Source organism: Malus sylvestris, chromosome 16, assembly GCF_916048215.2.
Source record: "Malus sylvestris chromosome 16, drMalSylv7.2, whole genome shotgun sequence".
Taxonomy (NCBI): Eukaryota; Viridiplantae; Streptophyta; class Magnoliopsida; order Rosales; family Rosaceae; genus Malus; species Malus sylvestris.
In genome coordinates, this window is record NC_062275.1 from 1,177,437 (window position 1) to 1,204,225 (window position 26,789).

At 38.4% G+C, this 26,789-nt stretch overlaps 5 protein-coding genes, 3 non-coding genes and 1 pseudogene across 10 annotated transcripts; 6 read left to right on the forward strand and 3 right to left on the reverse strand.

Moving 5' to 3' along the window:
• Nucleotides 1–420: 420 nt before the first annotated feature.
• On the reverse strand, nucleotides 421–1,438 carry LOC126608524 (uncharacterized; annotated as a pseudogene).
• Nucleotides 1,439–1,550: 112 nt separating this feature from the next.
• Nucleotides 1,551–1,623, forward strand: TRNAK-CUU (transfer RNA lysine (anticodon CUU)). Its single transcript has one exon. It is a non-coding gene; the product is annotated as a tRNA-Lys (tRNA).
• Nucleotides 1,624–1,683: 60 nt separating this feature from the next.
• Nucleotides 1,684–4,174, reverse strand: LOC126608523 (ubiquitin carboxyl-terminal hydrolase 2-like). The gene is made up of 6 exons (XM_050276463.1): nucleotides 4,009–4,174; nucleotides 3,583–3,630; nucleotides 3,098–3,144; nucleotides 2,926–2,972; nucleotides 2,704–2,806; nucleotides 1,684–2,620 (listed from the first exon to the last, which is right to left on the reverse strand). Exons 2-6 carry the CDS (start codon nucleotides 3,611–3,613, stop codon nucleotides 1,844–1,846), a joined length of 1,005 nt encoding a protein of 334 aa, XP_050132420.1. The 5' UTR covers nucleotides 3,614–3,630; nucleotides 4,009–4,174; the 3' UTR covers nucleotides 1,684–1,843.
• Nucleotides 4,175–5,262: 1,088 nt separating this feature from the next.
• On the forward strand, nucleotides 5,263–5,349 carry LOC126609451 (small nucleolar RNA Z159/U59). Its single transcript, XR_007618166.1, has one exon. It is a non-coding gene; the product is annotated as a small nucleolar RNA Z159/U59 (small nucleolar RNA).
• Nucleotides 5,350–5,466: 117 nt separating this feature from the next.
• On the forward strand, nucleotides 5,467–5,541 carry LOC126609453 (small nucleolar RNA Z159/U59). The gene has a single exon (XR_007618167.1). It is a non-coding gene; the product is annotated as a small nucleolar RNA Z159/U59 (small nucleolar RNA).
• A 3,627-nt stretch (nucleotides 5,542–9,168) lies between these two features.
• On the forward strand, nucleotides 9,169–11,094 carry LOC126606465 (vacuolar iron transporter 1-like). The gene is made up of 4 exons (XM_050273858.1): nucleotides 9,169–9,609; nucleotides 9,738–9,823; nucleotides 10,275–10,389; nucleotides 10,550–11,094. The coding sequence occupies exons 1-4, from the start codon at nucleotides 9,368–9,370 to the stop codon at nucleotides 10,851–10,853; spliced, it is 747 nt and encodes a 248-aa protein (XP_050129815.1). The 5' UTR covers nucleotides 9,169–9,367; the 3' UTR covers nucleotides 10,854–11,094.
• A 907-nt stretch (nucleotides 11,095–12,001) lies between these two features.
• On the forward strand, nucleotides 12,002–14,547 carry LOC126608353 (vacuolar iron transporter 1-like). The gene is made up of 5 exons (XM_050276228.1): nucleotides 12,002–12,368; nucleotides 12,448–12,533; nucleotides 12,754–12,868; nucleotides 14,009–14,321; nucleotides 14,372–14,547. The coding sequence occupies exons 1-4, from the start codon at nucleotides 12,124–12,126 to the stop codon at nucleotides 14,304–14,306; spliced, it is 744 nt and encodes a 247-aa protein (XP_050132185.1). The 5' UTR covers nucleotides 12,002–12,123; the 3' UTR covers nucleotides 14,307–14,321; nucleotides 14,372–14,547.
• Nucleotides 14,422–17,158, reverse strand: LOC126608352 (heat stress transcription factor A-8). The gene is made up of 2 exons (XM_050276227.1): nucleotides 16,721–17,158; nucleotides 14,422–15,942 (listed from the first exon to the last, which is right to left on the reverse strand). Exons 1-2 carry the CDS (start codon nucleotides 16,958–16,960, stop codon nucleotides 14,938–14,940), a joined length of 1,245 nt encoding a protein of 414 aa, XP_050132184.1. The 5' UTR covers nucleotides 16,961–17,158; the 3' UTR covers nucleotides 14,422–14,937.
• A 2,664-nt stretch (nucleotides 17,159–19,822) lies between these two features.
• On the forward strand, nucleotides 19,823–24,062 carry LOC126607059 (alpha,alpha-trehalose-phosphate synthase [UDP-forming] 6). Of its 3 annotated transcripts, none has more exons than XM_050274489.1 (4): nucleotides 19,823–20,140; nucleotides 20,431–22,433; nucleotides 22,510–22,783; nucleotides 23,495–24,062. In XM_050274489.1, the coding sequence occupies exons 2-4, from the start codon at nucleotides 20,449–20,451 to the stop codon at nucleotides 23,780–23,782; spliced, it is 2,547 nt and encodes an 848-aa protein (XP_050130446.1). In that variant the 5' UTR covers nucleotides 19,823–20,140; nucleotides 20,431–20,448; the 3' UTR covers nucleotides 23,783–24,062. The 3 variants fall into 3 exon arrangements, with proteins under 3 accessions (XP_050130446.1, XP_050130445.1, XP_050130444.1); XM_050274488.1 differs by having other exon boundaries at nucleotides 19,824–20,140; nucleotides 20,267–22,433; XM_050274487.1 differs by having other exon boundaries at nucleotides 19,824–22,433.
• Nucleotides 24,063–26,789: the final 2,727 nt, after the last annotated feature.

Consider the following 26,789-nt stretch of genomic DNA (forward strand, 5'->3'; position numbering starts at 1 on the left):
TCAGAGTCACTGCACCAATACTAAAGTTTTCAATCTTGTTGTCAACAGAAGAATTTGGATCAACATGAGACCCGTTTTTGCCGTCGTTTAGGTAGACCCAGATGGAAAAAGACACCAAATCACCAACCCAGATGCCAAAAGGGCGCTAGGTTTATGGGACGATGGAGGGTTGATGCTGCTCATGCGGGTTTGAGCGACGTTGCTTGCAGAAGAGGGAGACGAGACTAGCAATCCCGTGGTTTTTTGGGGTCTTACTAAGACCTCTTAGTGAAGCCTTTAGTATAGACGAGTCCGAGCTAGTCTCATTAAGACTAGTCCCGCATGATAATAAACATCAGACCGGACTAACTATTAGTTCAGTCTAGTCCAGTCCCACTTAACGAGGGCAAACAAACGCCCCCTTTAGGGTAATAGCAGCGCTTCCTGAAAAGGCACTTTCATTGTATTTTCAATTGAAATTTCAACATGTTAGTAAAAAAAACGTTCATGAGCAAAAGTTTTCCTACATGGACAGTAAAAATGAAAGAAAAAATGATACAAAAAGGGAAAGCCAAGAATAAGAAGTGCTTGTTGTAGAAGCAGTTGCCTCCATCAGAATGTACACGAGCTTGTAGTAGCGGTTGTCTCCGGAGACGAACGAAAGAAATTAAGAACACCAATAGGTACCCCAGAGCTGACAGACAGAGTTAGTGTTGTGTTTTCATCCTGATCAGTGGGTGACGTGCTTCGATTTCATCTTGTTCTTGATGGTGGTGTTCTTCGTTTTCGTCGTCGGGATCTTCAACTTCATCAAGCATGACTTGTTGGAACCACAAGCTCATCTCTCTGACCCGGTTCTTTAGCCTCGCAAGCCTCTATCAATCTTTAAAAACCGCCGTATTTTCGCCCTCGTCACTGCCGGAGACGGTTTTCGGTGAGCGAGGATTGGGAACGGATACGGAGCGGTGGAGTTTGGGCTTCGGATTAATGGTTGAGGCAGATGCAGCAGCGGAGGCTTTACCGGTTGGTGGGGCAAGCGGCGGCGGCGGCGGCGGTGGTGTAAGCGTGACCGTTGGCTCCGGATGAGACTGGGGAGGCGGAGGAGATGGGTTGAAACAGAAGGTATCGGAAATGCAGCGGCGGAGAAGAGGAGAAGGAGGATGAGGAGGGTGAGAGAGCTTCTCTTTCTTGGGGTTGGGTTGGGATAATAGTGGAGATTGGGTGGGCGATCGCCTCTTCAATGTTTTCACGGGATACTTGGGATCAGCAGCGGAGGAAGACTTGAAGCTGCTGCTGTCGAGGCGGAGCCCGGACAACCGATTCCTCACCGCCGCCGTCGCCTCCACTGAGTAGCCTTCTTTTTCCCTTTCTCCAGTGCAGTCCGCCATTGATTATCTGGAAAATGTATTGATTTGCAAGGGAGGGAGGGAGGGAGGGAAGTCTCTGTTTGTCTCTACCACCTGAACCATCGAGGGTTGACGACGATGATAGAGGGCAGCTAGGCGCCAAAACGATAATGCTTTGCTGGTGTAACAGCTAATTAACTTAATGACCGTTGACCAACTATACAAGCCCGTCTAGCTCAGTTGGTAGAGCGCAAGGCTCTTAACCTTGTGGTCGTGGGTTCGAGCCCCACGGTGGGCGACTTCTGATTCTTCCTTTTTAATTTTTTCACGTTTTACTATTATGAATTGTACTAGCCAATTATAAACAATGGCTGCCTGCATGCCATAGAAAATTTCCCGTGATGTCAACCGTATTTTTAAGACATAAATCAGTTCCGGGGAATGTCTCACCAAAATATCTTCAAAGTTTAACGAGTAACCTCACGAAAACATGTTAAAATAACCCCAGAATCCCACTTTCATCTGGTGTTGCCTGCCTTCTGCTTCGCCTTCTCAATAAGAGGCTTCAACTGCTTCTTCTCGGCAAGAATCTTGAGGAAGTTAAACAGAAATGGAATGTAGTTGTGCTTCCTGCGAATGTTCTCTGTTCTCCACTTCTTACATTTCTCTTCTTCCATCAAGATCTTCTCGGTGGCACCCTCGATCCCAGCATTGATTTCCGAAAGAGCTTTGTTCAGCGCTTCAAACTTGCCCCCGTCGGCCGCTCTCTCTTGCTGTAAGGCAGACAGCTGCTGCAAAATACGCTCCCTCTTCTTTTGGAGTTCCTTGAGCTCAGCAGTATACATCTCTTTCCTGTTCTTGATAATGGCCAAGAGATTGAATCTTATCTCACTTTTGGAATACCTTTCGATGCGTTCCTGGATTACAGGTTGCACCATCTGTAGCCATTCCATGTCACCTTGCCCGCTGGGGCACTGCCCAAGGCTAATGGGTCCTTCCTTCAGTCCATCAAGCTCGTACAGGACCCCATCGACAGGCAAGTAGCTTATAAAATGGTAGACGTCATCATCTTTGTCAGCTACCTTCTGCTCATCAGAAACAAACGGCTCCGGCCTGGCAAAACTATTATGAGCTGCACGGATAGCTTCACTATTGTTTATTGCCAATCCTTTCAGTTCAGGTGGAAAGTTCTTCGTAAATTCTTTCAGTTTCGACAGTTCAGGACCAATGTCAACATCCGGACAGTTCATCAGGATAGACAAGATTGCTTGGGTTGCACATGCATTATTAATAACCTGGGAGGATATACAGACTGTAAGATAGAAGACCTTACAAATATGTCACTGCACAGGGGAAATACTTTTTCAAGAAAACCAACCTGGCTTGCGAAAAACAAATTAGGATTTGGATCCTTAATTACAAGGCGGTCATCCTTTTCCCCCGGGCGCCATTTGAATAGGAAAATCAAACCATACACTGGCCTGTAAATTTCAAGGGGAAAAGAGTAACTAAAACAATGATGAACCTCAAGAATTTTTTTTTCCAGCAAAAATGAGGATATCTACCCAGGAGATAAAATCTTAAACAGAAACTAACGTACCTCAGATTGTTCAGAGAATCAAGGTCCAATGAATACAGCTCCTCAACCTGCAAGGCCATACAAATGTATCATGGAATGGGCAGTAAAAGCAGGCATCAACTATAAACTAGGATCGGTGCGTCCTAAACATAAAATATAAATATAGAGATAAAAGTCATCAAAGAAGGCGTACCTGCACGCCTTTTACTTGCATCTGCTGAATAAGTTCAGTGAACACCCCTGAAATGCAATCACAACGTTGAAAAAACGAGCACACTTCATGTATATACTACAGCTATTCCTAACTCCCTATTTATCAAAAATAAAAAATTTGCTATAAACTTTAATTAAAAAAAGTTTCAAGCTACTTCCCCTTCTCGGAAATTTGAAGTGCCTCTGCGTACTAACCATTACCAAATAACCCAAATCCTATACACTATCAATCCGCATCACCAGATCACAACTTTCATCACTCATACGGTCCCAAAAATACATTCCGAAAACCAAACTTATGGACCACGTAATGCTTACTACTATCTATCAATTCCCATGTAACAAGTGATGCATTTCAGTACAATTGATAAATCCGAAACAACGAACTATACAGCTCCACGTCAAGACTATCCCTCGAACGTTCATATACAAGGTACCAAATCGACAAGAAAGCTGAAATCATACCTGGGTCGGACTCAATCGTGCACCAAGACATGATGAAAAACAATTAATCTGACAAGGGGGAAAAAAGGTAATCAAGAAACACCATAAGAGGAAAAACCATGAAAAATATATAATTTATAAGATTTCAACGAGTTTAGAGCACAATTTTAGCAAAAAAATTAACAAAATTACATGAATTAACACAAAAATCAAATCAAAGTGGCAGCCCAACAAACAATTTACAACAAACCTAGTTATTTCTTTATAAAAATAATACGTTGATTGGATACAACAGTGCAGTAAAATCAATGTCGATCGACTGAGTGAGCACGAGAAACCCCAATTCGGACAAAGAGGGTTTTACTTTTCTTCCTCTATTCGGTTCAAAACGACGACGTTCCCGGAATAAGAGAACCAGTGTGGGAACGGGAAGAAGAAAGAACTTACCAGAAACCGACACGACGCCGTCGGGCTCCTCCACCGCTGTGTAGAGATTTTGAACGAGTTCGTCTGCTTCTCGTCTCTTCCTTCCTCTTCTCACTCTTCTCGGTTCGCCTCTCCTTTTTTCCTTTTTCTATTTTTCACAGGTTTTTTTTTTATTTTTTATTTTTTGAGTTGATTGCAAAATACACCCTTAAGGTTTTGCTTACTTTCGAAAAGAGATACAAAATATCAAAATTTCACATTTACTACTTAAGTTATTAAAAGTTAGCAATTTAAACAACTATTATGTCTCCATTGGGGCAAGGTGGGTCAACTGAGTCCCCCAAGCTTAGAAACCTCTATGTAAGAGTTGGATGCTCTCTTATGAAAATTCGTAAATGCCCTTAAAAGCTATTTACAATTGCTCGATAAATTACCTTTATGATCATTGGGCAGGGTGCATGCTAACCTCATGTCTTTGTATGCATGGGTATATGTATCTGTCGATAGCCTCATTCTTGTCGATATGCTCGTCAGTCGACATACTCACTCGAAAGTTTTTGACATATTGTTGATAGACATGCAATATAACTCGTCAAAGCTATTGAAATGTGCTCTAAAATAATAATGTATATGTGAGACGTATCTGTATTAGATATCGTATGAGCAAGTGTGTAGCATCACCCTTTCGCAATTAGCTCTACTTTGTCATTTTCACATGTTCTTCTCTTCAATGACTTCGTTGAAAGAAAATTGCACAACAATGTATTAAAATAAATAAAAACTAGCATTTGCCTACACAATTTTTTTAGAAAATGAGAAGGAGAGAGAGAGAGAGAGAGAGAGAGAATATGGGAGGAGTGGGAGATTTTTTTTTTATAAATATTGAAGGTATTTTAATATCACCTGTAGGTAAGGCTTCAATAAAAAATAGTAAAATTTGACCCTGCAAATAAAGTTTTATTAATTAGTAGCGATAATAATAAAAAGAACCTGCAATAAGAGTCCAATGGACAATTACGATGGAATAAAGGCCATCATGATGAAATTAGGAGTCATTATAAAAAAATAAAGGCCCACAACAATAAATGAAACTATGGGCCGCGGCCCAAATCCTGCAGCAGGGGGTCTAGGGTTTAGAGGTCTCTCGCTATAAAACGGCAGCCTCACCTCCCATTTATTTCAAAAGTTGCGAGGGATGTAGAATATGTGATCTTGCTGTGTTTTTTGGAATTCGGAATTTGGGTTGTGGGAATTTGAAAATATCTTCTTAGTTTTGGTTCTGATGATGATTTTTTCACAAAACTTTCGTTCTCCTGAGCAAAAAACAGTGCTGAGAAAATTGGAGACCTGAACTGAAGAACTTTCTAAGAAGATTATTTTATTTTATTTTTTCAATTTTTTGTTTTGATTGATTTTCTGGTATTGCTGTGGATGTTTTTGGAGTATTTTTGGTGTGTATTTGGAGATTTTATTGATTTTTGTTCTGATGATGAAAGATTTAATTCTCCTGAGCTTATTGATTGCTGAAAATCTGGAGACCTGAACTGAAGAACATTATCATATAATTTTCTATATGCTGTTTTGTTACATATACATACGTATATATATATATATATATATATATATATATATATATATATATATATGGATTGATCGTTTGCGTAATATTACATGAGATTTGAAATGTTGTCAATTTGCTATATATCCAAAATACTTTATTTTTATTTTTAAGACAAATGTAACTGGAATTTCAAGTAAGTAGCTCCTTACTTCTGGATTTTTCTTTGATTTAAGGATTGAAATTGCTTGAAAGAATTTTGTTTGTTAGGGGTGGGCAAACGATCTGCGGGTTGGGCTGGGTCTAAAAATTTTACATAATTATGTCGGCGACTAAATAAGTGTGCGGAAATCATTTCATTTGCCAAAACAAAACTTAACATACGCAAGACAGTCCGTCTATTTTTAAGGGCCCAAACGTACGGTAAACAAAGTGGATAAGGAGTAAAAGCCCAAAATTATGAAGCCCAACAACCAGTATTATAATGGTATAAAATTGAGGGATGATGTACAGGAAACTAACGAAAAGTCCAAAAAAATTTCCTTTTAATGAAAAACCATTTTTAAAGGTATAGTGACTAGTACCAGAAAAGATATAAATGTGGTTTTTCGTTAAAAGTGAACAGTAAGGGAGTGTTGTTAAAACTCCCACGATGTAAAGGTGTTCTCACCTTACCTTAAAATATGAAATGTGGGAGCCCTTGGTTTAGTAAACAGCGAGTAAAGGTTTAAAACTTTCAACGTTAGTTCGAATTCTCACATATGTATTTACTGGAGTTGTGACATACCGTTCGAATTGAAGGAAAAGGCAAATGAAATGTGGGAAAATGTTTACCATTATGGTTTTCGTTTGATGGTTTTGGAGTTTGGGATCCGCCGTCAACAAAACAAGAAATTAAGGTTATGATGTAATAATTTTCACATTCCTTGACAAAATATAGTAGGGAACCCCACCTTCTTCCTAATTTGCCTTTGCTGGAAATATAAAGCGAAGAGAGATGGATGGGAACCAGAAAAGCAAAGAAAATTGCAGGATATGCATCTCAGCCTTAACGACATGAGCTGAAAAAACAAAGCCAAAGAGAGAAAAGGCAGTGCCAAGTTGCCAAGAGAGATGGGGTGAGTGCCAACATATTCCTCTCCGGATGGATCATAGAAATCTGTAAATCGTGTCTGTTTATCGTACATCGTGCTGTCCGTTTTTGTCAAGTAATTTTTTTTATCTAATTTTAAATAAAAATATTTAAAGTAATTTTTGACCGCACGATATACAATGAACATATATGATTCATGAATTCCTGATATCCTCGTAAAAAGAATGTGTGTCAGGGGGCGTGTGGCTGGCAAGTGGTAGTGGGCGTTCCACTATATGTGCAACTGCGGACTCCTACTTCTCTGATATACATAATAACATATATACGATCTGATATAATATATATCACTTCCTCTTTTAACTAAATTGTTTTTTACGGTTGTTCAATTGCACTGCAACACCTGCGTGATCTGTGATGGCTTGGATTGTTATATATAACGAAAGGAAAACAAAATAGGCAGTGATCAAAAGTTCAAAACACCAAAAACGCATACCAAAAGGTTTGCTCTAAAAGCCCTCTGTGCGTCGCATGGTATACGTTCAGATTCCACTATGTGTGTGTATATACATATTCACGTAAGTGTCAGAATAGAATACCACATCGGTAATATGATAACAGTTTCCGTTCTTAACAGCATCGAAATTTTTAATAATAAAACCCAACAGCTAATAATAGATAATTAAATTAAAACAATACCGATAATATTAGAGTAAACAAGTGATTTTAACGTCCGAGAATATGTACCAGCAGCAATGGGAGAGAGAAGTATTAAAGTTGATAACCTGTCTCTCTCAACTCTCAAGTAATAAAGCAGATGGGATAAAATGGGTGGCCTCACTGTTTCAGTTGACACGTTTCTTCCTCCCTTTGGTGAGTGGGTGGGTTTGCTTTCGTTTTGTTGGATTATATGTACCAAATCATGAGTATGTATGTATATGTAATTATGTATGCTTTCGGGTATACTTTGGTTAACTTCTTGTTATATGTGAGTGGGTTGGGCACAATCCACATTTCTCAAACATCATGATAACATGCAGTTATCCATCTCGCTCAAAAGTATTATTCTTTTCACATTTTTCATATTTAATTTGTTGTATTTTCTAATAGAGATGAAATTTAACTATTTCTTTAATAGAAATAGAACCTACATGCGTTGGTGAATCCTACTTCTATTAGAAAAAATAGTACGATTGTGTTCTAAAAAATGTGATAAGTGTAGCATTCGTTTCCTTGTCAATTATGAGTGCTTCATAATGTTCCTCCTTATAATGCAAAAGTTAGGGATCACCAAATCAATGGGATTTTTTTTTTTGAAAAACATTCACATGCTAATGAGACGTGAACTATGCATGTGTACGTGCTCCATTTATAAAATCTTTTGTAGTAGAGTAGCGCTACTAGTTATAAGGAAGTGCACAAATCATGCTTCGTTTACAAAGTCAGAGACTGAATGAATGGGAGCGGTTGCATGAAGTAGTCCTACCCGAGACTTTCTTGTTCGACAAAAAATGCGTCAATATTTGTCGAGCGACAAGCAGATTTGAATGAATACTTGTGTACAACATAACTAATAGAAACCATATTCTGAAGCAGATACAAAGAAACGACCTTATAGTTTACTAGCTTGGTATTTGTTGTTAATAATTTGGAGCTAAACCTAAATTAGTTATGTTGTTTGGAGCTAAACCTAATTAGCATGCGTTCGGATAAGGCCTGTGTCTCACACACGCCTAGTCGGCTAGTGCACTTTAGCTTGAGCATTTGTACGCGTCCTTGGCAGACACACGCCTAATGCCACCCAATCCTGCCTGTTTTCTTGACCCGTAGTGTCACAAAAGATCTCATACAAATCCTCCCAAGTTCCCATTCCCAAACTTTATTTTTTATTTGATAAAAAAAAATAAAAAAAAAAACTTCATTTTTTATTTTGTATTTTCCTACATGTGAGAAGTCATCCTCCTTACTTGAAGAAGGTCCGTTATTTTATCCCACAAACGTTATCATTATAATTGTTCATTTTTGTTATCAACTCTAAGTATCATTTATGAAAAAAACAATCTCATTTAGACACCATTAGTCATATATGATTGACAATTATGATAACAGATAGCATCTTTATATAATTCGTTAATTTGTTTAATTTATATAGATGAATAAACGATTTCTATAGCAATAAATAATTTTAGTATAATTTTTTATACAGTGATAAAGAGATAATCACGCTTGTATTGTTCAATATCATCACGTCTGTATACAAAGAATCTCTTAATGTATAAAGAGACAAGTTATGTCATTATAAAATAACATAAACCCCAGCAATGGCTCAGTGAAGTCCACGATTCAGCACATGCATGTCAACTAGGCCATCGAGGCCTGTGGTACGCACACGCCTTTGAAGTGACAGATCAATCAAATGAAAACACAACTTTATATTTTTTCTCTTAAATTATTATTCGGCGGGTCAGCAGAAAACAATCAATATGCACATACATCTCTTTGATTTCTCTTTATATCTGGAATCTGCAGAATACCAATACTTTTTTCTCCAAATCTGAATTTACACACTCACCCCACTATTAATCTAAATTTTAATTTGGCCCACATGATCATACTCTTCCTCCATGTATAAATAGCTAGCCATTCACCAATAGAAGACTGAGATAGTTCAGTGGAACAGTCTTAATTTGCTTGTACTTTTTTCGTAATTTGCTTATTAAGAAATATCAAAAATGGCAGATCAAAATGGTTATGCTGACCTAGAGAAGCAGATGCTGATTCTGCATGACCATGAAGAGAAGCACTTCATGTCGAGTGAGATTGTGCGTGACGTCATTCTCGGTGTATCCGACGGTCTCACTGTCCCTTTTGCCCTAGCCGCTGGCTTGTCCGGTGCCGATGTTAGCTCCTCCATCATTCTCATTGCCGGCATTGCTGAAGTTGCCGCCGGTGCAATATCTATGGGACTTGGCGGGTATTAATTCCATTAAATTTATCGATGCTTTTTTTTTTTTTTCTTTTGAAACTTGCATATGCTTAATTGTGTTTTCAATATATCTTGTTAATTTTGGTATTCATATATATATATATATATGAATGCAGGTACCTTGCTGCTACGAGTGAAGCTGATCATTACAAGAAAGAACTAAAGAGGGAACAAGATGAAATCATCGCTGTCCCTGATACAGGTCTCAACATTATTATAATTAAATAATTTTTACAGTTTAATTAATTAGTTTTAATCATTTACATTCCTCTACTTTCTTTAACCTTAAAACAATAAAAGAAAAACAACTCTTGTTAACTGTGAAATGTGCGTGTAAAAAGTTAATGTTAATTTAGTGTATTATGTGTTTATCTTTTGAATTTGTTACAATTTATAATTAGATCTGTGTGTGCGGAACTTTTTCTTACTGCACACAGAAAATTCACGAGCCTGCCTGCCAACTTATAAGATAATGTGAACCTCTTTCAAACTGCACCGTTCAGTTTATAGACCACGCACGTAATTAACATATTAAAGCTAATTAAAAATGTTATACTATGCGACCTCGTTTTCATTTCATTTGACATTTTAAAGTTTGATACTATCGTGTGTGTGTGTGTGTATAATAATAATAATGATGATGAGAAATGCAGAGGCTGCTGAGGTTGCTGAAATATTGTCACAATATGGAGTTGAACCACATGAATATGGGCCTGTGGTGAATGCTCTCAGGAGGAACCCTCAAGCCTGGCTTGATTTCATGATGAAGTAAGCAAAGCTACGTTGATCAAATAATAGCTATTAACATTAGTTATGCAAGATGAGATGCGTAAAATGTCGGTGGCTAATAGCCACCGATAAAGTAATAGTGATTATTGTCAAGTTTTTGAGGTGTGACTAATTGATTAATCAATTATATATGATGCAGATTTGAACTAGGGCTGGAAAAACCAGACCCAATGAGAGCACTACAAAGTGCAATGACAATTGCGTTTTCATACATTGTTGGTGGATTGGTTCCCCTAATACCCTACATGCTCATTCCAATTGCAACACGAGCTGTGGTTGCATCTGTAGTCGTCACCATACTTGCTCTGATGATATTTGGGTTTGCAAAGGGTCACTTCACCGGCACTCAACCCTTCAAGAGCGCCGTCCAAACCGCCTTCATCGGAGCCATTGCCTCCGCCGCTGCTTATTCCATTGCTAAACTTTTCCAAGCTTACCATTAATCAATAATTAGTGGCCACCTCCGTCTCTGTGACGAAACTAGCTAGTTAATTGGGTATTTAGCGTTTTCTAATGTCTCCTAATTTCAACTTTCTGCATTCTTTGATCGTTTTTTCTAGTAGCTATATATATATATATATGTGTGTGTGTGTGTGTGTCTGCTTGTATAATATCTGTTCCTACATTGTTCTGGTTCCGTCTTCCATGTCGTACGTTAATAAACGATGATTTCCTGAATAATAACCTCATATATATCGATGGAAATATGTAAAAATTAAGAAATTAAATTAGAGCATCAGGTATGTCTATGATTCCAAACATTGATACCTGAATAAACGAGAGGCACAGATTCTAAACTAATATTCCACACAGAACCTGTAAAGGCTGCAACTGCCTGCACCAATATTGCATTGGCTATTTCTGTATGAGGACACCTTTTGTTATTTATAATTACCACCTCCGTGACTCGGTCTCAATATGCCACCTGCATGCCCTACTATGCTTGCATGCCTGCAAAATCTTGGATGTTAGTGTTAGAAGGCTGGCACGTTAATTGATTAAATCTCCGATGTGGATTAGATCATCGATGTGGAGTGAAACTGATATACAAGAGGTTTATTACACCATTGTAATTTGTTTAAACTATGGCGCCAAAAATTTGCTGCTGCATCACTAATAATTTTCAAATGGTTGTCGTTCAAGTAATGCTAGGGAGATTAAATTTGGAGACAAATTAGCAAATTAAATGATGTGTCATCAATAAGAATAAACATGTCGCTTAAATAATAAACATATCATCAATTTTTATGCCCTTTAGTTTTCAAAATTTAGTCTCTAAATTTAGTCTCTCTAACATTACGATTGTAGCATAGAACATCCTCCTCAATCTAAAAAGAGAAATGCTAAGCAGACTCTCCATAGACTCTTTATCACCTCATTTTTTTATATAATATTTTATAATTTTAGCATAAGAATTGATGTTAAATTGTGATGGCAGATATTCAGATTGATTCTCACTTTAGAATAGTATCTTTAACGTTTCTCCTCTGAAAAAAAGCAAAATGCACGCACGCCTGACGCACGCTGTGATTGGAGCATACAAAAAGGTTAAAATCATTGGAAATTTGGATACTAATTACCCCAATTTATACACAAAAAGACGCCCACATAAATATAACGCTCCGATATCTCAGACGTTTGCTCTTTCTTTCTCACTCGAAGAAACCTAGTTTTAGACGGACGAACCCAAAACCCTATTTCATTTTTTTCTCAATGGCTAATGACGGACAAACGAACAGCTTAGACCGCGAGAAGCAAGCACTGCTGAATAAGCACACCGAGAAGCACTTCACCGCCGGCGAGATCGTCCGGGACATCATCATCGGCGTATCCGACGGTCTTACCGTGCCGTTCGCTCTCGCTGCGGGACTGTCCGGCGCCAATGCCACGTCATCTATCGTCCTCACTGCTGGCATCGCCGAAGTCGCCGCCGGTGCCATCTCCATGGGACTCGGCGGGTACTCTTTCTGTTCCGCTATTGTTTGATATCACAGCTTGTTTGGTAATATATTGATTCATTGATATTTTATTACGCAGATATCTGGCCGCAAAAAGTGAATCGGATCACTATTTGAGGGAGCTGAGGAGAGAACAAGAAGAAATTGTAAACGTTCCTGATACAGGTTTAATTTGGATTGTTTTCCTCCCTTGATTTAATTTTCAATTAGCTTTAAAGTTTATATTTTAATTAGGTCCTGATCATGTTAATTGGAGCAGTGTGCTTCGCCCGTTACGCCTAAGTTTGAGTCTTATTTCTAATATTTTAGATTATATTAAGGTAACTATTGCTTGTTTGTATATGAATAATGAAACTTCTTTTCGTTTATGACGGGGTAATTGCAGAGGCGGCGGAAGTGGCGGAGATACTGGCGGAGTATGGAATAGAGCCGCATGAGTATACACCGGTTGTGAATGCTCTAAGGAAGAAGCCCCAAGCATGGCTCGACTTCATGATGAAGTAAGTTACTTTACGTAAATTTTGGAATCACAAGTTAGGTCGGTTTGTTAGAACATTATTCGTCCCTTTGTACATAAGTTCATATCACTCTCCATGATTTTGCTTTATTTAATCAGGATAATAAGTGTGTATATAATTAAGAAAACTTAGAATGATAGGAAGATATTTTCTTTTCCTTCCAAGATTTTTGTGAAGGTAGGCAAAGCGATGTGGATATTCTGTGAACTGCACGTGGTGGGGGCTAACTAGGACTAGTTGACAAGTGAAGGAGAAGGATTTAGATAGGAAAGTTTACAGTCACGTAGTGTTTTACATTTGATAATACTTTGTTTTAAAACGTAACATAAATTTTTTTTACATGATAATATATTATTGAATTAAAACCTAACACAGGTAAATCTGTTCCGAAAAATTGCTCTCCCAAGTGAACACCTCCATCACAACCGAATGCAATTATAAAAAGCCAGTATCTTCTCATTAGAAGTGCTTAGTCAAAAGTTGGCTTCTCTTTTGAAATGTGGACAAAACCCATGTGGTTCTTCGTCACACTGTGAACGGATAAAAAGCACTTTTGGCCACTTCCACTTCCACTTGGGGCACATTTTTAATATTATTATGCATTTTGTGTTACGGCTGATCATTACAAAATCTTTTACTCATTGGTTGTTGAAGATCATACACTTCACGGGGTAGGTATCTGCTATTCTGATAGGATATCAGTTGTTTTGATCTTTTAACTAATTAGAATTTTCATTGATAGATTGTAAAGTGTTGTCTATGCTTAAAATAGTCAGTTTTTTTTTTTAAATAACGTTTATATCGATACAGTTAATAACATTAATAAATAATATGTCAAAAGTAAAAGTATCCACGTGGTGTAGACACAATAATATCAATACAAAATTTGACATTATTGATACCAAATACGTCATGCATAGATTATTTCTGCAAGTGCAATTGGTGGGTTGTCGATCACCAACGAGATTTTGGTAGTAGTGTTTGGTTTAATTTGCACTCCTTAATTTCTACCACAATTGATGCCCGACAAGATTTCTGGTCTAAGATTTTATCGAGTATTAAGCTTAAGCCAAATGGATTGCATGACATGGTTATAATTAACTTAATTGAATGATGATTCAGGTTTGAACTGGGATTGGAAAAGCCGGATCCAAGGAGAGCCTTGCACAGCGCCCTCACCATTGCCGTTGCTTACGTTTTGGGTGGAGCAGTACCCTTGCTTCCTTACGTCTTCTTTCCGAGGGCCAGGGAAGCTCTGGTTGCGTCGGTTGTCGTGACCTTGCTGGCGTTGCTGATCTTCGGGTACGCCAAGGGCCGCTTCACCGATAACAAACCCTTCCGGAGTGCCTTCCAGACTGCGCTCATCGGAGCCATAGCATCCGCAGCTGCGTTTGGCTTGGCAAAGGCCATCCATCCATGAACACACGTCCTATCATATCATTCAAACTACCGTGTCTGTGTTAAGATTGATTTACCTTTGTGCGTTTCGCTTCATGTTTCGAAACTCCAACGTTGCTCATTATCGTAACAAACCCTTTCGGTATAAGTTCATCCTGTGATCGTATATTTACTTTTTCGTCGAAAGCTAATAAGAGTCTTGTACGCGAAAATGTCGTACAAATACTTCGAAAAATAAGTGTTCTTACATTTGAATTGAGAAGTGGTGCAGACGATTCTCCAACTCTCTTTAACCAAGTAACTACTAGATTTGACGAAAGAAGTCTCAAAATTGCATGTAGAAACAGAGCAAAATTATGAAACATGTCACCTCTTCCCAACAAAACGATCATGCAAAGTTGTGCGGCTTGTCCCAGCGTACCCAAAGCTGTCAACGAGAAAAATAATGAAGACGCAAGTCTTCAAAACTCCAGGTAGCCTCGCTGAATGAAAAGATGATTTCCAACGACAGCATAAAAGAATAACCACACACGCTATGATACATGTGAAGGATAAGAACCAACTTACATTAGTTAAAACTGAGTTGTGGAAGAGAGATGGACTGGTAAGTGTCCACGAGAGCTTGTCACTAGAGCTGATCGAAAAAACCTAAGTTACACAGAAGTTGTCCTTCTGCTTTCCTGATTCTGTTCCATGTTGTTAGAGTCAGAAGCCAAATGTCCCATTTGTTCAGTAATAAACTCCAAGTTTTGAGAGCTCTCCATATTAGATCCATCAACTGTTGAATCCGATGCAAAGTTCTGAGATTTCTTCATTTGCTCGACTAAATAATCAAAATTTTGTGATTCATCCAGATCAGATACTATTGGTTCCACCTCCATTCTAGCATCAGCAGGCTCTTCGCCATCTTCCTTTGTACCTTCAATATTTTCTAAGAAAGGACTAGCTAAAAGAAACTGCTCCCATGCACCATCGTCAGATATATCTGGTAGAGTATATGGGGCATGAGTTTCTACAGGGCTCAACTTTTCATCCATTAGCATTTTCATGAAATCAGGATTTACAACAAAATCTTCCATTCCATCCATATAAGCATCAACTTCAGGTTGTTTCTCGGAGCCTGAATTCGGTGGGACTAAAGGCTTTGGGGCTTCAATCATCGGTGGTTGGTACCTCACTATCGCACCATCAGAAGCCACTGGTCTATCATCATCCATACACTGTTCTATTACATCGCCAGCTTCAGCAATTCGCCAACTATTTTCCTTTGGATGAAGAAGCTGAACTAGAAATCCAGGACTTTGCATGGCCATCACTAGAAATGACAGCATCTGCTGTTGATTTTTCTCCATTCCGCGAAGGCGGTTCCTCAGGAGGAGCAATTTATTTTGTGAAATTTCCTGGTGCTGCCTAAGCTTCACCAACTCTTGCTTCAGAGCAACTTTATCAGTCTTCAAGTTCTCAACTTCCTTCCACAGACCATTTTCACTAATATTTTCAGACGGTATATCAGGATTGTCTTTTTGCTGTAATATCTTTTTTTGATCTGTGCCCTGTGGATGTTTCCTTCTAGCAATATTCTTCAACAAATGCTTTTGACCTCGAATAAATCCTTCATTTGCAAACACCCAACGATCTGGATCTATTTTTCTAAATCCCTGCAACATTAAGATTCATCAGTACTTGACAATTGGTTAACAATTCAAGTAAAAAGACGACTTTTACAGTCATACAGATATCTACGCAGAGGTTTCTGTAAAGCACGTACAATGCGTACATCAAAAGAGAAAAACAAGAAAATCCATCCGACTCTGTCTCCCTTTGTTTCTCAAATATATCCAAATTCAGCCAAGAAAGCATACATGGGAGCTGAGATTGAAGCACAACCTTAACCGGCAACCTTTTAATTAGATTGAGAAAAAGAAAGGGAGATGGTTGAAGCTTCGAAAAAACAACTTCATGATTCAAAATATTCCACGAATCAACAAAGGTCAAGGATCCCATCTTCGACAGATCGTTTTGAGTGCCACTTAATCTTTTAACCACAGAAAAATTTCAATTCCGAATAAACTTCAACATGAAGGAAATCCAAAAAAATGCAAAACTACCAAATTAGCAATACTTGCAAGATAGATACTTTATTGAAACTAATCGTATCTGCAGGAAAGAACATTGGCTTCTCAAACCTCATCTTGTTTACAATCATTTACAAATGTGCAACAATTTAATATTTGGCACAAAAACAACAACAACAAACAAGTCTGCAGAAACCCCAATACAAATATCAGCACAATTGCACAAACCAATACGAATTCAACCCACAAAAAAAAAAAAAAACCAACTAAACATAGAGAAAAACCGCAGCAAAGCAGTGGCCGAAGAAAAGAACTTTGCCCAGTAAATCAAAAGGTAAGAAAGAAAAAAAGAAGAACTCACATAGATATTGAGCTGCCTCATGAAGCTAGAAAAGTTGCTGTGCTTGAAATACTTGGGCAGCATTGAAATCGAGAACTGGGCCATGTCCAGTATCGCAAAGCTGTCGCCGGCTTCGCTCCACGAGATTATACTGTCGCTGCCCTTGTCATCCACCATCTCGTAGCATTTTCTGAGAAAAGGAGGCACCGACCCCGACGGCCCAGACCCATCTCCTCCGCCCTTCTCCGCCGATTTCACCATGTTCAAGAAAGCCAAGATTTTGAAACTGAATTCGATTTGGGATTTCGGTTTTAGGAAATTCCCCGGAGGATTTCAGTGGAATTGGATGGAATCGGATGCAAAGTGTAGAGTTTTGACGACAAAGTTTCGATCTTTGTTTCTTTGAGTTTGCCGTGTTGACGGGGGTTTATGGTCTCTACTCTCTGGGACATTCGAAAGACAAACTGGTTTTTGTATCTGGTTTTGGCGTGTGCGGTTGACACGTGGAACATAAAGAGTGGGCCGAGGTCAACCCGGTTGGGTTTCTATCCGTACTAACCCAAAATAAAATGGGCCTTGTCCAGCCCGATTAAGTGACGATCTCCTTTCTTTTGTTTTATTCATATTTCAGGATGAGCCACTTGAGTATGAGTAGGCTAGATATTCACATTCAAGGTTAAAACTTAAAAGTCATACACAAACATGAGTTAATACGATTGAAATTAAATTTTTTGGATTAATCTCAGTTTACTATCAAAAGTTTCTTAGTTTTCACTAATACTAATATATTAAAATTGGGATATTTTGATACATTATACATCACAATTTCCGTCAGATAGTAGTATTAATATTTTGAAATTTCTTGGTAATATTATTAGTAATGGAGGTTTAGGGTAGTATTATTAGTATCACAATTAATAACATCAAAATATTAACCATTTTCTTCATACACGTCGTCAGTTAACGAAATTTCTGACGAAAATATATAATGTATCAAATTATTAGTATGTTATATTTAGTATATACTAGTAATTGTATACATACTATGTATGCACCTAATAATATTGCAACCACTTTAGTGCTTTTATACAAGTACATGCATCACACATGTACAATTGCTAGTCTTGATAAAGTCAACTAAGTCACTCCTTCCCCCAACAAGAAAAGTGTAGTATTTGACTTTGATGTTGCAGCCATCGCAATACATAAGAAAATAAGTTGTACAATTGTTTACCCATAGCACTCTATTTTTTCTCGAGTCAGAAAACTGATTAAGATCTTTTAGTCTCTTTCTACACTATTATTGTGTGAATCGAACTTATAACATATCGTGTAGAATATGAATTTACAAATCGTATTAAACGCTGAAGAAATTTGAAGCAAATCCTATGGAATAAGTAGTGAGAATATATCATATTCCATTATTCCTGTTTGGCCATTTTCATATGTCCCCCAATTTGAACGTTTATGAGGGGATCGAAAAGCTGACTCTCGTGAGCGTCCGACGCTTTACGTGGCGGACCGCAACTCATTGACGACGACACGTTTCGGCCTGTCCAGGCTTCATCGACTGCTCGAGCCTTGGCCCCCTAGCGGCTATGTCCGACAGTCGTCGCAATATTATACTATTTTGACATCCAAACAACTATTGCTGTGAATAATATTTAGGTACTCAGTGACTACTTTATTATCGCTTTTTGATTGGCCTAATTAAATATGTCGCGTACTACTTGTTTTTTAAAGTTTAAAAAGAAATTAACAAAGCATATTTATTACTTTTTAAAATAATTCAACACTGAAATGTTATTGGACAGAGTTAAAAGGTGAGTGAGTAGTACTTAAGCATGAATTATCACTCAAAGTATTATCCTTAAACTATTTGATACTATTTACTAATTAATTTATCTTTTTATTAACTATATATGCTAATTACATACAACAACAACAACAAAACATACTTTTTCGAACAAGTACAAAAAAATTAAACGACAAATTACTATGTAAATTTAATAATCTATTTTATACACTAGCAATAATTTTACAAAATCCTCTAGAAATATCCCATGTTTTTTTATTGTTAAATTTTGATTTTTATATTTTTGAATAAAATATTAAAACGATTAAAAAATACGAAATATCTTATGCTCTAAAACATCATGAAAAATCTCATCCGCTAATTCATCTTTGCTTTTACATACATGAATTCATTTGTCTTTTCACAAGAATTATTTTTAAACATATTTTTACGAAAGCGTTTTCAATTATCTTACAAACATTTCTAAATCATCACGTTTCTGTTAGAATTTCAAATAGGTAGTGTGGCAACAGCTGGAAGTCACCGGCTCGCCATGTCAGCAATGCGGTCCAAGCTCGATGATGTAATGCAAGTGGATATTATTTTATTTTAACCTTTATTTTTTTTCCTCAGCTGGATCTGGATGGACCATCCAAGTACACCATTAAGCTAGGATTAATTCTGGAATTTGGATCCTCTCCTAAGCAAAGGAGACGGAGCCTCCTATCTCAAATACACAGATCTAGATTTTAATCTAACGATTATAATTATTATAACTTTAGAATGATTTTCTGTTTATAACCGTTAAATTAAAATTTAATTCCAGTATATTTAGATTAGGAGAATCCGTCTTCTTGCTCAGTAGAGCATCCAAATCCTTAATTCTGGATAAGAACATAGGACACGTCTAACTACAAGAGAGCGACACGTCGTTTGCGTGACAGTTTTGTTTGTAGATATTTGTGGAAAATGACAATTTACCCAGCCGGCGGTTCGGCCATTTTTCCCCGTAAAACTCGAAACAAAAGAAACAGATAAGGCTTTGTGTCAGAGTGCTTACGCGGTATGGACAAGCCCCTCGTGTGGGTCCCACCTTAATGTAGGAAAGCCTCGTGGCGGAAACACCAAAGGACAAGGGATAAGAACCAGAGGCGGAATCTACTACTCTCTCCCCTCTCTTCCGCAAACCATCCCAGCCGTCAGTTCTAGTCGCCTCCGTCCTGATACCGAATCTGACGGCTACAAAGATTTCGTCGTTTTCAATTATCCTTTCTCTTCTTTGAAAAAAACAAAGTAAACCCATTAAAATTAGTAACTGTGTGCAAAACAAAGCAAATTGCCCAGAAACATTATCCCCCACTATTTTATGTTTTGCCTCAGTTGGTCTGATCCTCTTCTCTTTAGAGAGAGAAAGAGATGGGAGGGGAGAGAGAGAGAGAGAGGGGGAGAGAGAGAGAGAGAGAGAGGAGCTTATAAGACAAGAGTGTGATCACTGAGAAAGTCCCATGGAAAGGAACCAGATTTTAGGGCCTCCTTTTGTCTCCTTCAATCTTTGATTAGATTTTCCTTCACCCTTGATATTCTTGTTTCCTTCTCTTCAAATTCCACGAAAATAAAAGTGGGGTTTCTGCAAATCTCAGCCGCTGGTAACATCTCAAACTGCTCTCAATTTTATCATTGAAAGTTTGGATCTTTAAATTTTTTATTGCTGTCCTTGTTGCTATTGCTGTTGATATCTTTGGTTTCGGTTCCAATCTGTATACTTTTCTCAGAAGTGTGACGACAATGTCTAGTTGAATGTTAGGGTGTCATATATTTCTGAGCTGCGTCTGATCTAAATCTGTTCCATTCTTTCTTACCTGGATAACAAGAAAAGTACTTGGTTTTATCCCTTCCCTTTGTTTCGATTCACTTCTCAAAGCTTTTATCTTCAAAGACATGTAGCCAGGAAGAAATGGTGTCGAAATCGTATTCCAATCTTTTGGAGCTTGCGTCCGGCGAGGGAGACTCGTTTGGCCGAATTGGCCGGCGAATCCCACGAGTTATGAATGTGGCCGGCGTGATGTCCGATGTGGATGACGAAGGGTACACGTCTTCATCGTCCAGCCAACCTGACCGAATCATCATTGTGGCCAACCAGCTCCCCATAAGAGCTCAGAGGAAGGCGGATGACAGTAAGGGTTGGATTTTCAGTTGGGATGAGAATTCACTACTTCTCCAACTGAAAGATGGTTTGGGGGATGATGAGATTGAAGTGATTTATGTTGGTTGTCTTAAGGAGGAGATTCACCCGAACGAACAAGATGAGGTTTCCCAAATCCTCCTCGAGACCTTTAAATGTGTCCCAACCTTTCTCCCACCAGATCTTTTCAGCCGCTACTATCATGGGTTTTGCAAGCAACAGTTGTGGCCGCTGTTTCATTACATGCTGCCCCTTTCGCCGGACCTCGGTGGTAGGTTCAACCGGTCATTATGGCAAGCGTATGTGTCAGTGAACAAGATTTTTGCAGACAGGATCATGGAAGTGATTAACCCAGAAGATGATTTTGTCTGGGTACATGACTATCATCTGATGGTGTTGCCGACCTTTTTGAGGAAGAGATTCAACCGTGCGAAACTTGGGTTTTTCCTCCACAGTCCGTTCCCTTCGTCTGAGATTTACAAGACATTGCCTGTTAGGGAAGAGATTCTGAGAGCCCTTTTAAATTCTGATTTGATCGGATTCCATACATTTGACTATGCAAGGCATTTCCTCTCTTGCTGTAGTCGAATGCTTGGTCTTACGTATGAATCCAAGCGGGGTTATATAGGCCTCGAGTATTATGGTCGAACTGTTAGCATCAAGATTCTTCCTGTTGGCATACACATGGGTCAGCTGCAGTCTGTTTTGAGCCTACCAGAAACGGAAGCCAAGGTTGCTGAGCTTATCAAACAGTTCTCTGACCAGGGAAGGACAATGTTACTTGGAGTTGATGACATGGATATTTTCAAGGGTATAAGTCTGAAGCTTTTGGCAATGGAGCAGCTGCTTGTTCAGCATCCAGAGTGGCAGGGGAAGGTCGTGTTGGTGCAGATAGCCAATCCAGCTAGGGGTCGGGGAAAAGACGTGAAAGAAGTTCAGGCAGAGACATCCTCAACTGTGAAGCGAATTAATGAAACGTTTGGGAGACCCGGATATAAGCCTGTCGTGTTGATTGATGAGCCACTCAAGTTCTATGAGAGAATTGCATATTATGTTGTTGCCGAGTGTTGCTTGGTGACCGCTGTCAGGGATGGAATGAATCTAATTCCATATGAATACATAATCGGTCGGCAAGGAAATTCGAAGTTGGACAAAGTTTTGGGGTTGGAGCCGTCCATCCCGAAGAAGAGCATGTTAGTTGTGTCCGAGTTCATTGGCTGCTCTCCTTCTTTGAGCGGAGCAATTCGTGTGAACCCCTGGAATATTGATGCTGTGGCAGATGCAATGGACTGTGCCCTGGAGATGGCGGAGCCAGAAAAACAGCTCAGGCACGAGAAGCATTATAGATATGTCAGCACGCATGATGTTGGGTACTGGGCCCGTAGTTTCCTCCAGGATTTGGAAAGGACATGTAAGGGCCATTTGCGTCAGAGGTCCTGGGGTATTGGGTTCGGGTTGAGTTTCAGAGTTGTGGCCCTTGGTCCAAACTTCAGGAAGCTTTCTATGGAGCATATAGTGTCAGCTTACAGGAGGACTGCAACTAGGGCGATCCTTCTCGACTATGATGGCACATTGATGCCTCAGGCTTCCATCGATAAGAGCCCGACTTCTAAATCCATTGAAATCCTGAATAGCTTGTGCAGAGACAAGAACAACATGGTTTTCATTGTTAGTGCCAAAAGTCGCAAAGTACTAGCTGAATGGTTCTCTCCTTGTGAGAAACTTGGAATTGCTGCTGAGCATGGATACTTTCTACGGTAATTTGTGTAAATATCAATTTTTATGCTTATGGAAATGCAGTTTAAATTAAAACTAATGATTATATGGAAACAGGTTAAAGCGAGATGCAGAATGGGAAACTTGTGTACCAGTTGCGGACAGTAGTTGGAAGCAGATTGCAGAGCCGGTAATGAAGCTTTACACTGAAACAACTGATGGTTCCACCATTGAAGACAAGGAAACTGCACTTGTGTGGTGTTATGAGGATGCGGATCCTGATTTTGGATCATGCCAAGCTAAGGAACTTCTGGATCATCTTGAAAGTGTGCTTGCTAATGAACCAGTTACTGTTAAAACCGGGCAGAATGTAGTTGAGGTTAAGCCACAGGTTTGATACACCTCCCCTTATTAAATTGAATCTCTGTTGTTCTGTAAATACTCTCTCTAATCTGTATGACTGTTATCCAAACTGTACACAAGCTTAGTAACACATGTGAAACTGTAAAAGCCAATGAGAAGTTCGAGAGTTAGAGAATCACGAGGCTAAAATTAGATGTTGAAACCAAGACTGTTAATTGGTATTATTTATATCTTAAATGTGTTTATCTAAAATTTGTATGTATATACTTTTAAGATTTTAACAAATGTATATTTTGGAAAAGATTATGGCCCTTTTCGGGGCAACAGATGAAGTATTCTCTGTTTGTTTCCTCTAGCATTAATGATTAGTCGAGGTTTCTTTACTCACGAAGTTCATGCTGATTGAGTTGGCTGCATAGGTATGAAAACTTTTCTTCGTATGAATTGTGGAATTTTGCCTTTATATCCTGATTCCTGATATGTCTCATCACGATTGAATATATTTGAAACAGTGTTTTATGAAGCATCCTGTGATAAATTCCTGACCGACTTCATGTATCTAATATAAAAAAAGAAATATACGATGCTTCGGGTACTAATTGGATCATGTGAAGCATTCATGTGAAGTGCGAAGTTTGAAACAAAGGGACTTACTGTTATAAGCAATGTGTGTTGACTCAGATTGCTGAACTGGAATTACAATATCTCGATTAGCTGTGACACTCTCGTGTGTATGCAGGGCGTAAACAAGGGACTTGTAGCAAAACGTCTACTTTCCACCATGCAAGAAAGGGAAATGTCACCAGATTTTGTTCTCTGCATAGGGGATGACCGATCTGATGAAGACATGTTTGAGGTAATTACAAGTTCCATATCAGGCCCATCCATTGCTCCCAGAGCAGAAGTGTTTGCGTGCACAGTTTGCAAAAAACCCAGCAAAGCCAAGTATTATCTGGATGATGTAGCGGAGATTGTTAGGTTGATGCAGGGATTGGCATGTGTCTCTGAGCAAACTGTACCTCTGTAAGTTTACCAAAGATAAAGATATGGCATTGTCTCATTTTCTTCGTAACTGCCACAACGAAGGCCGGACGGTGTATTTCACAGTGCTTCTGCTTCCTTGCTTCTTTCGTTCATCATGTAAAAAGTATGTAGTGTTATGAGAAGCTGTGCATTCGGATACTTTTCTCGCATTTGTTGTTGTAAAGCTGTAAATGTGTTTGTGCATGAAGTCCGAACTCGTTTCACCGCAGTTGATAATCGGCAGTCTTAAACGAGGGAAACCTCGTTCATGTCAGTTTCTCTTATGTCTGATTTGGTTTCACTTAGCAAATTGATGTCGTTTGATATACATCGGTGCATATGTTAAAAATCTGTTCATTGGTTTTGGATCCGCCGGAGTGGCGCAGTTGGTGGTGCCGGAAATTGAGTCCCCAAGCGAACATGTCCGGTGTGAATGGTTGGCAAGGCTCTCTTGTGTTGCTTTTCTTGGTAACTCGGCAGAATTCATACCTTAAGGCTTAAGTTGTCTTGTACGGTGTCGTTTGCTGTGTTTTATATGCTAACTTCTTTACATTTGTTCTCAAATGGAATCGTAACCACGGCCGTCAATGATCATCGTTTTCTGTCGTGCTTCTTGTTTGACTGCTAAGCTTGTTCTGTTACTGTTATATTTTCTTGGATCCACACCCATGTCTATGGCTAATGGGGTTCTTCTTCCTCCCTTGGCCCAGTAAAAGTAGAAAAATCGGTTAAATCATTAAAATAAAGGAAACTAACTAAAAGGGTTTGACAACTTTGAGTTTTAACGAAAATAACAAAAAGGTGTTTGTAAGTGGTTTTTCGTTAAGTGAACAATAACAGAAGTTTTTTGTTAAAACTTCCTTAAAATAATTAAGGTAGTGGAGTAGATAGACGTGAACTTTATCTAGGTCCCGCACCATAAATTTTTTGTTCTTTATTAAAAAAAAAAAAAAATATATATATATATATATATAGTAAAAGATGGCAAAGTCATGACAGTTTACTCTTTTCAAGGTTGCAACAACTATGAGAGGCATTTCAGCTTTTTGTGACCACTATCGAGGAATTTATTAGCGTAAGAAATCGAACATAGATTCAGCTGTATGAAATACGAATTTGAAATTCTTCATAAAAAAATCTAATAAGGGAGTTGAATAAGACAAACTAAAAATAACTTTATAATTTTTTGTAAGAAATATGTTACAAATGACGTGTCTAACATTCATTCATACGTTTTTGTCCATATCATGGACACTTTATTAATGTCGGTCAATTCAACAACTCAAACATTAATAACTTAAGAAGAGTGAGATCTCGTCGTCGCTTTTGCGCTTCCTACAAAAGTCACCTATATTTTATGCAGTAAGTGCAAAAGAGTGTAAATAGTTCAACAAAAGTCCCATGAAAAATCTAGATGAAGAAATTAACGTGAAGACAAAATCATGGAGAAATTCAAGTGCAAATCATTCAAAAATTATAATTGTAATTACTTGTATTTTATTAAAAAATAAAACGTAGTTGGGTTTTATCTGGTGGTGTACGCAGGGAAAGTACTAATGCGCTTGTTTAGCTTGAAATGCCGCTCAAAGGAGAAATGTTGTCGGAAGAAGAGGAAATAAGACTCGAGTCTCTGAAAATGTTTCAAGAGGGAGTTCCATTGGAAGAGGGAAATTCAGAAAAAAAAAAAAAAAAGAGAAAAGAAAGAGATTGAATCGATTATCCCGAACCCGCCGACGCACGAACCATTTATGACGACCGTGTAGTGATACTCCTCAATCAACTAGAAGCCCTAAATTTTTGGATTTTTTGCAAACTTGTAACGATGACTGATTGGAACTATTATTTGTAGGATATAAGTGTGGTATGCTCTAAAAAAGGAGGCGATCCGCTAGCCGGCACCTACTGCGAGGGGCCTCACGGTTCCATCAATGCCGGACGCGATTCAGTTTAACTTCATTCCGATCACTTCTCTCCTCAAAGATGTGTCCGGTAAAGGTTTCTTGTCGCATGCCATCAACCTTTATCTTCGACGTAAGTTTAACTAATAAGTAACATTTTTGGTTCTTAATCTAATGTAAACATAAGTTGAATCAGTTGATTAAGACAGACCATATTTTTCCTTTTGTATCTTAATTTGAATCTAGTTTATTAATTAGGCTTATTTTTAGCTACGCCCTGTAACTCCATTTAATCTCATTTTGCACACAGTAACTGAAAACTCACAACTTTATTCTTTGAAACTCAAAATTTATTCTACTTTGACTTGTGTACTCTATTTTTTGTCCCTGAAACTTACAGGTCAACATACTTGGGACCCAAAACCCTAGAAGACAATGCCACATGTGCAATAAATTTGATTATAAATCTCTATTACGCGTTAACATTCAACAATAAGACCATATTAAGTTTAAAAGAAATTGAAGAGATGAAAAAAATAAAAATGAATTTGATTAGCCTGGCGCAATCAAATCAAATCCACATAAGAAATTACAGATCTAAGGCAATGTTGAGTGATTTTTGAGTTTTATAGATACGACTTTCAAGTTTCAGGAGATAAAATGAGATCAAAATCGAGTTTTAGATGGCAAAGTGGAGCGCACTATGAGTCTTAGGGAGTAAAGTAGCGAATTTTGAGTTACATGGAGTAAATTGAGATTAAAATTGAGTTTCAGAAGGCACAGCTAAAAATAAACGTATTAATTAATTAAGAAACTTGCTACGGCTTTTTTTTTTTTTTAAGTTGTGTATGGGTTACGTGCGGACAAGCCTCCAATAGTTGATCTGCAATACTTTCTAGACTTTCAAGCCCACAAAATTTGGGCTCAGGCTCTGAATGAGCTGGCTCTAGGCCCAGCCTCAAATAGGGCAACTCAGTCCCCTGCAATCCACGTCTGCTTGATGAGTCCTCAGCTCTATGTAAACACTGCACACGTTGGGGTTGCAAACAGGCCTGTCATAGGGATGAGCTTGTATATATCTTGAGTGCAGGAAAGCCAACAGGACCTACTACT